Here is a 12,046-nt window from a genome sequence, read left to right on the forward strand (position 1 = left end):
AAGTTTTTCCTACAATTAATTTTTCAAATACAAGACCAACCAAAAGTAGAAGATAACCATGCACACAAGGAAGTCACTATAAACTGGAACTAGTAGACTAGAAACAGACTCACAAAAACTTCAGCCAAATTATTAGATACAGACTATTAAAAACTAAGTTTAAAGCAAAAGACAATCTTCCAAATATCTTTAGGGAACAGGAAGCTGTAAAAACTGGCATAATAGATTTGAGAAACAACCAAATAGAATTTCTCAAACTTAAAAATGCAATAGCTAAAAGTAATCACTTAGTGGGCAGGGGGTTTTTGTGTGTGTGTGTATATGTTGTTGTTATTCTTTTTTGGTTGTTGTTATTGTTTTGTTTAGAGACAAGGTCTTGCTCTCTTGCTCTGTTGCCCAGGCTAATAGGCAGTTTTAACATCAGAGTAGACACAGATGAACAGAAAATTAGTAATGTGGAAGAAAAGACAGAAGAAACTATTCAGAATTTACCATAAGCTGCCGACGTGATTAAAAATGGAGATTAGAGGATAGAGTAAGAATGTCCAATAGACACAAAGAGAAGAAAAAAAGAATGAGGCAGTGATACCATTAAAGAGACAACTGAGGCTGGGCACAGTGGCTCACACCTGTAATCCCAGTGCTTTGGGAGGCCAAGGCAGGAAGATCGAGGCCAAACTGAACAAGAGGAAGACCCCATTCTCTACTAAAAAGAGGAAAAATAAGCCAGCCAGGCATGCTGATGCTATAGTTACAGCTACTCAGAGGATAAGGTAGGAGGATCGCTGGAGGCCAAGAGTGGAGAATACCGAGAGCTAGGCTCACATCACAGCACTCTAGCCTGGGAAACAGAACAAGACTCCATCTCAAAAAGAAGGGAAAAAAAAGTCTAACTGATCATACTTGTATGCTGACCAATCAGCCAAAAGTCTGCTTTTCATAAAACATATATTTAGCCTTGCCTAAGCAAGACCTCAAAAAATTTGGTTAACAACTCATAACTGTTCCTCTCCACGGAAATCTTTAGTAAAAGGCGAAAGATTTATTCGTTTTGAAGAGAAACCAGAGTATACTTGTGGTGGTTGTGCCTGGCTTCACATATATTGGCTGGTCCCCCAACACTTGTGGTGCCTTTGGATGTGCCAACAGAAGCTTTTCTTCTACCACAGAGAATTGTCCCAAACATGATCTTACTGGGTAAAAATCTTCAGACAAGGAAATAAAATGTTGTCATTATTCAAACAGATAATCCTGGTAGTAGTTCTGGGGTATCTGCATTGCATTCTGGGATGCAAATGAGCTAAGCAGAGGAACAAGAATTTCCCTAATCCTGTCTGCCTTGGGAGTAAATGGAGAAGGGTATGCACTTGATTCCTGAGCTGGGGAGAGCACATGTCCTATCTTCCATGTAGCAAGCACATGTGTGCAGAGTAGCATTTACCCTAGTATACCATTGCCTTACCATCTCCTCCTGCTCCTTCTAGCTCTGCCTCCATATGGTTCCTTTCTCTTCTTTACAAAAATATGTAGCCCTCCCCCATCTTCCCAGGTGCTCCCACAGCCCCACTTTTGACTTCTTTCATAGCACTTGTCACAATATTGTTGCTGCCCAACCAGGTCATTTGCCCACTGCCCAAGAGGAAGCCAATATGCTGAGTCAGCAGGGTTTACACAGAGAAGGAGTCTATTCCGCATAGTGCCAAGTGGGGAGACAGAAGAAATTTCTCACATTTGCCTCCCCAAGAATTTGGGAGACAGTTTTTAAAGACAGTTTAGCGCAGGCAATTGAATCTGCTAATTGGGTGGGTTTGGGGTGGAACCATAAGATTATACAAATTGTCTTCTTTGCTGAGCAGGTTCTTGGGTGGGCGGTCACAAGATCGGTTGAGTCAGTTCCTCAGTATGGGCCACTGGTCTGCGTGGGTCTGGCAGAATGCCAGACCTGGAAGATAGCTCAGAAACTACCCAAGTTTCAAAAAGGTGATATTATATCTATGGAGAAAGCTAAAAATCTTTTTGGCCACCAACTATGTGGCTTCAGAGTGGCAATTATAGAGAAGTAAATAGGGGCACAGTGGCTAATTATTATCATTATTTTTAGCTAGGCCCTTACCACAGCTCTTGCCTTACACCCCTTTTTATTAGTTTGTAAGGGTGGTCTCAATATTGTTGCTGCTTGGGAGGAAGAGGAGGAAAAAATATATATATAGAGAGAGAGAGAGTGTGTCACTGCCTATTTATTAGTCATGCTCAGGGAAAGTTGGTTGAACAAATGAATTCCCCAGCACCCAGTACAGCACCTTGCACGATAAGTGTTCAAATGCCCGGAAAGGCTGAGTGAATGCCGGAATGAATGAATGACTAGAGACTATCTACAGAAAAGCCCTGCAGGGAATTCCCTCAATAAATTCGAGTCCCCTCCTCCTTCCTGACGAAATGTTTCCCTCCTTTGTTTCCTCCACTTCCTTGCTGTGTACCTTAGGCAAAGGGCTTCACCTCTCTGTGCCTCATTTCCGCAAATGTAAAATGGGGAAGCTAACCTCATTTGGTTGTGGTGAGCCTCGGAGACATGCTTAGCACCGGGCCTCGGCCAAGAAGGGCTCCACACGCTTAGTGAGAAAGGGCTTCTCTCAGCTGCCGCCTACATGGCTTCCTCACTGCGCACTTCCTGCCACGCATCCCCCACCCACTTGCTCTGTCTCCCTCTCACGCCTTGTCTTTCTCCATCCTGTCTCCCGTTATTTTATTTATTTATCTATTTAAAGACAGAGTCTGTTGCCAGGGCTAGAGTGCAGTGGCAACATCATAGCTCACTGCAGCCTCAAACTCCTGGCCATCTGCCAGCCTGGGCCTCCCAAAGCCCTGGAATTACAGGAGTCAGCCACCTCGCTGGGCCCTGTCTCCCTTTATTTATTATTTTTTTAATTTTATATTTTTAGTTGTCCAGCTAATTTCTTTCTATTTTTTTTTTTTAGTAGAGGCTAGAGGCGGGGAGGGGGGGTAGGGGGGTGGTCTCGCTCTTGCTCAGGCTGGTTTCCAACTCCTGACCTCGAGCGATCCTCCCACCTCAGCCTCCCAGAATGCTAGGATTACAGGCATGAGCCACCATGCCCGGCCTGTCTCCCTTTAAAGACCCATCCCTCTAGCACTCTGGGAGGCTGAGGCAGGAGAATCGCTTGAGGTCAGGAGTTTGAGACCAGCCTGAGCAAGAGCGAGAACCCCATCTCTACTAAAAACAGAAAAAATGACCCGGGTGTGATGGCGTGGGCCTGTAGTCCCAGTTACTTGGAAGGCTGAGGCAGGAGGATTGCTTGACCCCAGCAGTTTGAGGTTGCTGTGAGCTATGATGATGTCATGGCACTCTAGTCCGGGCAACAGAGTGAGGCTCTGTTTCAAAAAATAAATAAATAAATAAATGCCCAGTCCTTCCCTCTGCCATGAAACCTGGATTCCTTCAAGGGGAAGTATCAGCCTCCATCTCTGATATCTCTGGGCCATCTCAATGGGTGGGCTCACCATTCAGCTCTTCCTTTTCCTCCCTTTTCCGCCCTCTCCTCCTCTTCAGCCGAAGTGTCGCCTTCCCAGCTCCCCCTACGCCTGCACAGTGCTGCGCAGAAAAGATGCTAGGACGGGTCAGCGAAGGGGTGAAGGAAAGTGACTTGGTTCAAGGGGCTCTTAGCTTCCCTGGAGGGGGAGGGGCCTCAGGCCTCTTCAGCGTCTCTGCCCTTCCCCCAGCCATCGAGCTGATCAAGGACCTGGTCAACTACGACGAAGTGCGCCTGGCGCTGCTCAAGGGCCTGGTGGCTCTGCTGATACCGTCCTTCAAGGAGACCTCCAAACTACAGTCCAAGATCCTAAGTGGTAGGGACCTGCTCAGATGGGGCTGCCTGGGCAGAGGGAGGGGGTGGCTCCTGCCTCACTGCCGCTTTCCGCCCCCAGACTCCTCGGTTCTCCAGCTCACCGCCCACCTGCCCGCGTTCTTGCAGCAGGCCTCAGCTGCCAAGACCATCGGGTAAGCGGGCGGCGGGTAGTGGGTGGCTGCAGCAGCTAGGCTTGGCACTGCCCGTGGGCCCCGGGAGTGGGAGAGTCCCCAGACGTCGCCATGGACTGAACCCCTGGTCCAGGGTCCTGGCGCGCAGAGACTTCAGCGTCGCTGAGGAGCTGCTGCACCTGAGCGTGGTGCACAGCCTGATGACCGCCATGGGCAACACGGACCACAGCAACAGCCAGCGGCTGGCCAGCCTCACGCTGGAGGTGCGCCAGCCGCGGCCGGGCGGGCGGCAGGGCGCGGGGCGGGGGCAGGCACAGTCACGCAGCCCCTCCCGCCCTCCGCAGTACTTCGTGCAGATGTTCCCCGTGGTGGAGAAGCACGTGCGCAGGTCCATGGGGGAGGAACTCTACCAGCTCTTCCTTGTAAGTGCTCCTTCCCCAGCCCGCCGCAAAAGCAGCTGTTGGCTCAGACAGCATGGTGGCCCTCCACATCAGGGTCCCTGCCCTGGTGCACACCACACGCTCAAAATGGGCCTGGCCACGAGCTACAGGAGGGGACTGCCCTGGCCTGGGCTCCTCCACTCTCTATCTTCCTCTTCCCTTTCTCTCCTTTCAGTCGGCTGGGAGCCTACCCCTTACCCACCCTCCCACTCCCAAACCCTCAACATCCCTCTGTCCACACCCAACTCCAAGGCCAGACTGCCCTGACACCCCAGCCCAGTCCCCCTTGCTCCTGTCCTTAGAGCAACCCTGAAGAGTTGTACATGAAAATAGACAGCATTCAGGCAGACATCTTGGCGGCCAACAAAGTCAACGTTAGCAAAAGTGAGTGAGGAAGGAGGGGAGCTGGGGCACAGACACAGCCAGCTCCCGGCTCATGCTCGCTGTTCCTGCCCGCAGCACTATACCTCTGTAGCAGAAGCTGCAGCCATGTGAACTTTCCCTTCGGCCCTCATAGTGGGGATGAGATGGCCTGCGTCACACACCACCAGGAGGATGCGGAATCAAAGGAGTAACAGTCCCTGAGGCAAACCAAGAAGGCCAAGGCTGTGTGGCAGGGAAGCCTGGCAGAAGGAAGGAGCTTAGGGTTGGATCAGGGGACTCCACCTGGCCCTAGGTGGGAGGCTGGGGGGTTAGGCTTTCCAGTGGGGAAGGGAGAGCTGCTGGCTCAATAAACAGTTTTGATAGCTATCTGTTCTGTGTGTGTGTGCAGGGGAAAGGGAGATCAATGAGAGCTGTATGATAGATTGGGGTGCCTGTGCTCACCAAATTAAAAAGCAAGTCCAAGCTAGGCATGGTGGTACATGCCTATAGTCCCAGCTACTCCGGAGGCTGAGGCTGAGGATCACTTGAGCCCAGGAGTTCGAGGTCAACCTGGGCAACACTGCGAGTCCCCTTCCCAAAAAAATAAAACCAAAACAAAACAACAGGTCCATAGGGAAGGGTCACCAATACCCTGGAAGGTTCAAGGGCCTCACCTTAGTTCGCTGATGGCCCCTGCACTCTCTCCTCCAGAACACCATGCCCACCTGGTTTTTCTCCTGCCTCTCTGGTTGCTTCTTCTCATTCTCTTTTGCTGATTTCTCCTCTTCAGTCCAACCTCTTTCAAGTTGGAGTGAAGCAGGATTCTGACTTTGAGCCTCTTCTCTACCTACTTTTAGATCCTGGTGAACTCATCTTGTCTCAGAGCTTCAAATACCATTTATATGCCAATGACTCCTACATTTCTATTTCCAGCTAAACATTTCCACCTCACTGTGTCTAAAACTGAACTCCTGATCCTGTGCCACCTTCCCCAATTCACCTGATAGCAACTCATCCTTCCTGTAACTCAAAACAAAATAGTGGAGTGCTCCTTGATGTCTCCTTTAACATCCATGGCTATTCTGTCTGCAGACTCTGCCTTCCAAATACATCCAGAATCCAACCTTCTCTCACTACCCGCATTGCTAGAACCCTGGGCTGAGCCACCATCATCTCTCACCCATGTTACTCTTTCCTCCCCCTTTGTTTTCAGTACAGTTGCCGGTGTGGTGCTTTTAAACTTCAGATTCTGTCACTCTGCTCAAAACCTTGCAGGGCTCCCCATTTCACTGAGTAAAGCTGAAGTCCTTACTATGGCCTACACAGCCCTAAGTGGTCTGGTCTCCCATTACCCCTCTAACTCTTCTGCTTCTCTCTCTCCTTCACACTGGCCTCCCTTGCTGGCTCTTGAAATTGACAAACAAGCTGTTGCCTTAGAGCTTTTGTACTGGCTGTTCACTCAGCCTAGAGCCTCACTCCACATATCTATGGACATGGCTAACTCCCTCATCTCCCTTCAACTCTCTACACAAACTTCACTTTCTCAATGAAAGCTAACATCGTACAGTGGAGTGCAGTGACGCCAACATAGCTCACTCACTGCAACCTTGACCTCTCCAGCTTGAGATCCTCCTGCCTCAGTCCCCCGAGTAGCTGGGACTACAGGCATGTGCCACCATGCCCTGCTAATATTTTATTATTTTTTGTAGAGATGGGAGTCTTCCTGTGTTGCCCAGGCTGGTCTCAAACTCCTGGCCTCAAGTGATCCTCCTGCCTCCGCCTTCCAAAGTGCTGGAATTACAGGTGTGAGCCACCATATCCAGCCAAGGGCCACTATTTTTTTTTTTCTTTTCTTTTTTTTTTTTGAGACAGAATCTCACTCTGTTGCCCGGGCTAGAGTGCTGTGGCGTCAGCCTAGCTCACAGCAACCTCAAACTCCTGGGCTCAAGCAATCCTCCTGCCTCAGCCTCCCGAGTAGCTGGGACTACAGGCATGTACCACCATGCCCGGCTAATTTTTTTCTATATATATTTTTGGCTGTCCAGATAATTTCTTTCTATTTTTAGTAGAGACGGGGTCTCGCTCTTGCTCAGGCTGGTCTTGAACTCCTGACCTCGAGGGATCCTTCCTGCCTCGGCCTCCCAGAGTGCCTGAGCCACCGCACCGGCCAAGGGCCACTCTTTTAAATTGCAATGCGAGCTATCTCTCCGTATACTCACCCTCCCCCCACTCTGCTATTTTTTCGGTAGCATTACCTTATTTATTACATTTATTTATTGTCTGTCTCTCCACCTGACTGTAAGCTCCACTAGGGCAGGGATATTTCTTTTTCTCTTCTTTTCTTTTTTACCCTCCCCTCCCCGGGATATTTCTTTTATTTACTGATACATTCCCAAACCCTTAGGACAATGCCTGGCAAGCATGAGTCAATGACGGAGGTACTGTGAGGGAATTGTCCCTCCAAGTCAGAGGAAATAAGTGGCAGTAATTCTCCAGGCAGCCACAAGAGGGCATCACCAGCATTGTTGGCTTAAGGCAGCAGCTCAGATTTCCTCAAACTGAATTTGAGCCTCAGCTTTCCTCTATTTGGACCTAACGATGAGAAAAAAGCTAAGAAAATATAATTGCGTTTTCCATAATGCTAAATGGATTTCCTACAGTTCTCAAACCTGGATTTAAAAAATAAAAAATAAAAATAATAAATGGATTTTCTATTTTAGACAGGTGGTTTTTTGTTTGTTTGTTTGTTTTTGTTTTTGTTTTTTTTTTTTGGAGACAGAGTGTGTCGCTTTGTTGCCCTGGCTAGAGTGAGTGCTGTGGCGTCAGCCTAGCTCACAGCAACCTCAAACTCCTGGGCTTAAGTGATCCTACTGCCTCAGCCTCCCCAGTAACTGGGACTACAGGCATGTGCCACCATGCCCGGCTAATTTTTTTCTATATATATTTTTTAGTTGGCCAGATAATTTCTTTCTATTTTTAGTAGAGACAGGGTCTCGCTCTTGCTCAGGCTGGTCTCGAACTCCTGACCTCAAGCGATCCACCCTCCTTGGCCTCCCAGAGTGCTAGGATTACAGGCGTGAGCCACCACGCCCGGCCGAGACAGGTGTTCTTTATGCTGAAATCATTCTTGCTATTTTTAGTCTTGAAATGTCCTTTTTTGCTCCCCCCAAAGCCTGATCCAGTGGATAAATGTCCTTTTTTTTTTTTTGGTATGATAATGGTAAAAAATAGTATCCCAGAATATTTTTGGAAATTTTAATAATTGGAAAATCCAAAAATTTGGAAACCACTGGTCTAAAGTGCTTATAGTTTAATAAAAACAACAGAATTTTTAGAAGCTAAATCTTGGCCAGGCGTAGTGGTTCACGCCTGTAATCCCAGCACTTCAGGAGGCTGAAGCAGGAGGATTGCTTAAGTCCAGGGTAACAGAGCGAGACTAGCCTGGGCAACAGAGCGAGACCCCATCTCTACTAAAAATTAAAAAATTAGCTGGGTGTGGTAGTGTGCGCCCGTAGTCCCAGCTGATCCTGAGGCTGAGGCAGGAGGATCTCTCGAGCCGGGAGTTGGAGGTTGTAGTGAGCTGTGATCACGCCACTGCACTCCAGCCTGGGCAACCAAGTGAAACTCTGTCTCAAAAAAATAAATTAATAAAAATAAAGACTAAATCTTAAGTATGACACAAATATCTAAAACATACATAGTAGTCTCGCTTATCCACACTTTTGCCGCTTTCCGTGGTTTGAGTTACCTATGGTACAGTGCAGTAAGATATTTTGAGAAAAAGAGACCACATTCAGAAAACTTTTATTATAGCATATTGTTATAATTGTTCTATTTTATCATTAGTTATTGCTACTCTTTTACCATGCCTAATTTATAAATTAAACTTTATCATCAATATGTATGTATGGGCCAGGTGCGGTGGCTCACGCCTGTAATCCTAGCACTCTAGGAGGCCTAGGTGGGAGGATCGCTCGAGCTCAGGAGTTCGAGACCAGCCTGAGCAAGAGCGAGACCTCATCTCTACTAAAAATAGAAAGAAATTAGCTAGACAACTAGAAATACATAGAAAAAAATTAGCCGGGCATGGTGGCACATGCCCGTAGTCCCAGCTACTCGGGAGGCTGAGGCAGAAGGATTGCTTGAGCCCAGGAGTTTGAGGTTGCTATGAGCTAGGCTGACGCCATGGCACTCTAGCTGGGGCCACAGAGCAAGATTCTGTCTCAAAAAAAATAAAAAGAAAAATTTCCCAAATTGCTCCCAAAATGTACCTTCTATTTTCTTCTCTCTCTCTCTCTCTCTCTTTTTTTTGGTTGTTTGGTTTTAGGATCCAATTAAGGTTTGTATATTGTATTTGGTTGTCATGTACTATATATAGTTTATTTTTAAATCTCAAATTTATAACACTGTTTTCATCCACACAAAAATTTGAAATCACAGATAAACTTGATATTTTCTATCTATCTCATCAGTGACTTATTTCTTTTTGTTTGCTTGAACAGAAAGAGAAAATGTTGATTCACACAGTTGTTGTTTGTTTTTTTTTCCCCTGAGACAGAGTCTCACTCTGTTGCTGGAGCTAGAGTGCCGTGGCATCAGCCTAGCTCACAGCAACCTCAAACTCCTGGGCTCAGGCGATCCTCCTGCCTCCACCTCCCGAGTAGCTGGGACTACAGGCATGCGCCACCATGCCCGGCTAATTTTTTCCATATATTTTTAGTTGGCCAGCTAATTTCTTTCTATTTTTAGTAGAGACAGGGTCTCACTCTTGCTCAGGCTGGTCTTGAACTCCTGAGCTCAAATGATTCACGGGCCTTGGCTTCCCAGAGTGCTAGGATTACAGGCATGAGCCACCGTGCCTGGCCGATTCACACATTTTTATTTTTTATTTTTATTTTTATTTTTTGTTTTTTATTGTTTATCCTGCTTCTCCATGGGTTGGAGATTCACACATTTTTAAACAGTTTGCTTTGCTATCTCAGGGTAGCCTGATCTAGAGGTACAAAATGGAGGAGGAAATGTATTTCACAGTCGTATCAATAACAATATTAAACAACAGACCCTATCCATTTAATAGGCAAGGTTTACCTTCAGAGAAGATGGAGCTAAGTGACAAATACCTGTCATTAGCCTTTGCCTTGTGGTGACTGTAACAGTTTCTCGCACTCTTGTGAGTATATTTAAACCTAGTCAACAGATTGGTTAGATACTTCACGTCATCTTGAGTTTTATCAAACCATTATAACCATCATCAAATGTCTTTCCCAACTTTCCTTTTTTTTTTTTTTTTTAAGAGACAGGATGGAGTGCAGCGGGAGCTATCATAGCTCACTGTAACTTGAACTCCTGGGCTAAAGTGATCCTCCTGCTTCAGCTCCTGAGTAGCAGGAACCACAGACGTGCCACTAGGCCTGGCTAATGTGTTTTATTTTTTGTAGGGATGGCATCTGGCCATGTTGCCCAGGCTGGTCTCAAACTCCTGGCCTCAAGCAATCCTCCCTCCTTGGCCTCCCAGAGGAGTGGAATTACAGAATTACAGGCATGAGCCTGAAAGTCTTCAACTTTCCTATTTCTAATAAGAGATGCAGTTCTAGCTGTTTTTTTTGTTTTGTTTTGTTTTGTTTTGTTTTTTTGAGACAGAGTCTCACTCTGTTGCCCAGGCTAGAGTGCCGTGGCGCCAGCCTAGCTCACAGCAACCTCAAACTCCTGGGCTCGAGCAATCCTCCTGCCTCAGCCTCCCAAGTAGCTGGGACTACAGGCATGCGCCACCATGCCCAGCTAATTTTTTCTCTATATATTTTTAGTTGTCCATATAATTTCTTTATATTTTTAGTAGAGACAGGGTCTCACTCTTGCTCAGGCTGGTCTCGAACTCCTGAGCTCAAACGATCCACCTGCCTCAGCCTCCAAGAGTGTTAGGATTACATACGTGAGCCACCGCGCCCAGCCCTAGTTATTTTTTGTTTTCATTTTTTTGAGACAAAGTCTCACTCTGTCCCTCGGGCTAGGGTGCAGAGGTGTCATCACAGCTCACGGCAACCTCAAACTCCTCAGCTCAAGTGATTCTTCTGCCTCAGCCTCCCAAGTAGCTGACTACAGATTCCTGCCACTATACCCACCTAATTTTTTCTAATTTTTGTAGAGAAGGGGTATGTATTTATTACTCAGGCTGGTCTGAACTCCTGGCCTCAAGCAATCCTCCTGCCTTGGCCTCCCACAGTGCTAGGATTACAGGTGTGAGCCACCTTGCCTAGCCCTAGTTCTAGTTTTAAGGCTAAATTACTTTATCAAGAAAAAATATATATATATGTATTTATAATACATGTCATACAAAACCCAGCCAATCATACTTCAGGGTTTTTTTTCTACTTTTTTAAAAAGCAGCCGAGCACGGTGGCTCATGCCTGTAATCCCAGTACTTTGGAAGGCAAGGTCAAGAAGGGAGGATCATGTGAGGCCAGGAGTTTGAGACCACCCTGGGCAACAGAGCGAGACCCCATCTGTATAAAATTTTAAAAATTAGCAGGGGATGGTAGTGCACATCTGTAGTCCCAACTACTTGGAAAGCTGAGGCAGGAGGATTGCCTAACCCCGAAGGTTGAGGTTGCAGTGAGCTGTGATGGCACCACTAACTGTGCTCCAGCCTGGGTGACAGAGTGAGACCCTCTCTCCAAAAAGAAAAGAAAAAAAAAAAAGCAGTCAAACTTACATAAGTGCAACACTTAGAGCCAGAGCCCCAGAAAGGTGTCTGGACCTTGCCTGGGGTGCTCTCTGATACTTCCTTCAAAAACGTTTGTGAACACACATGCCCCAGCTTGAACTTTAAAAAAGCGTTTTATTCTAAGACTAAACACAAACAGGATATTCCACAGGCAGGAAACATTTGTTAGGCTATGTACCAGGCCGCGTGCGAGGCACAGGATGCGTTCAAGTTAATGCTCGGTGGTGTCCAAGTGGGAACATTTTGTCCATAACAAATTTGAAGCCTTGGGGATGAAGTGTATGCCACCATCTCTGTGAAGGGACTTGCACTGTGGTTGAGAGTGGTAAGGCTTCGCTGGGCGCCGCCTACTGGGTGCCCCTGGAGAGGTATTCCTTCCTCCCCGCCACCGCCACCCCCCCTCCCCCCGCCTCCCGCCTCCCGCCTCGCGAGTGAGGACACTCTGTCCCTTCTCCCTCCATTGGGGGTCAGCGTGGCAACTCCAACGACTTCCCACCCACCCCGCGAGAACAAGCTGTGCAATCGCAACCA

At 47.3% G+C, this 12,046-nt stretch overlaps 1 protein-coding gene and 1 non-coding gene across 6 annotated transcripts in view; one reads left to right on the forward strand and one right to left on the reverse strand.

Moving 5' to 3' along the window:
• The window catches only part of ARMH1 (armadillo like helical domain containing 1), a 48,851-nt gene extending 43,676 nt beyond the window's left edge, over positions 1-5,175 (forward strand). For 4 of the 5 annotated variants that reach the window (XM_069479860.1, XM_069479862.1, XM_069479861.1 and 1 more), the window contains 6 exons: positions 3,736-3,861; positions 3,940-4,012; positions 4,125-4,254; positions 4,336-4,413; positions 4,734-4,815; positions 4,891-5,175. In XM_069479860.1, the coding sequence (XP_069335961.1) occupies positions 3,736-3,861; positions 3,940-4,012; positions 4,125-4,254; positions 4,336-4,413; positions 4,734-4,815; positions 4,891-5,006 (605 nt within the window). In that variant the 3' untranslated portion in view covers positions 5,007-5,175. The remainder of the gene's footprint in view (positions 1-3,735; positions 3,862-3,939; positions 4,013-4,124; positions 4,255-4,335; positions 4,414-4,733; positions 4,816-4,890) is intronic. The other variant, XM_069479863.1, reaches the window with a different exon arrangement.
• LOC138390990 (U5 spliceosomal RNA) lies at positions 955-1,071 on the reverse strand. The gene has a single exon (XR_011234637.1). It is a non-coding gene; the product is annotated as a U5 spliceosomal RNA (small nuclear RNA).
• Positions 5,176-12,046: the final 6,871 nt, after the last annotated feature.

Source organism: Eulemur rufifrons, chromosome 8 (assembly GCF_041146395.1).
Source record: "Eulemur rufifrons isolate Redbay chromosome 8, OSU_ERuf_1, whole genome shotgun sequence".
In the NCBI taxonomy this organism is placed as follows: Eukaryota; Metazoa; Chordata; class Mammalia; order Primates; family Lemuridae; genus Eulemur; species Eulemur rufifrons.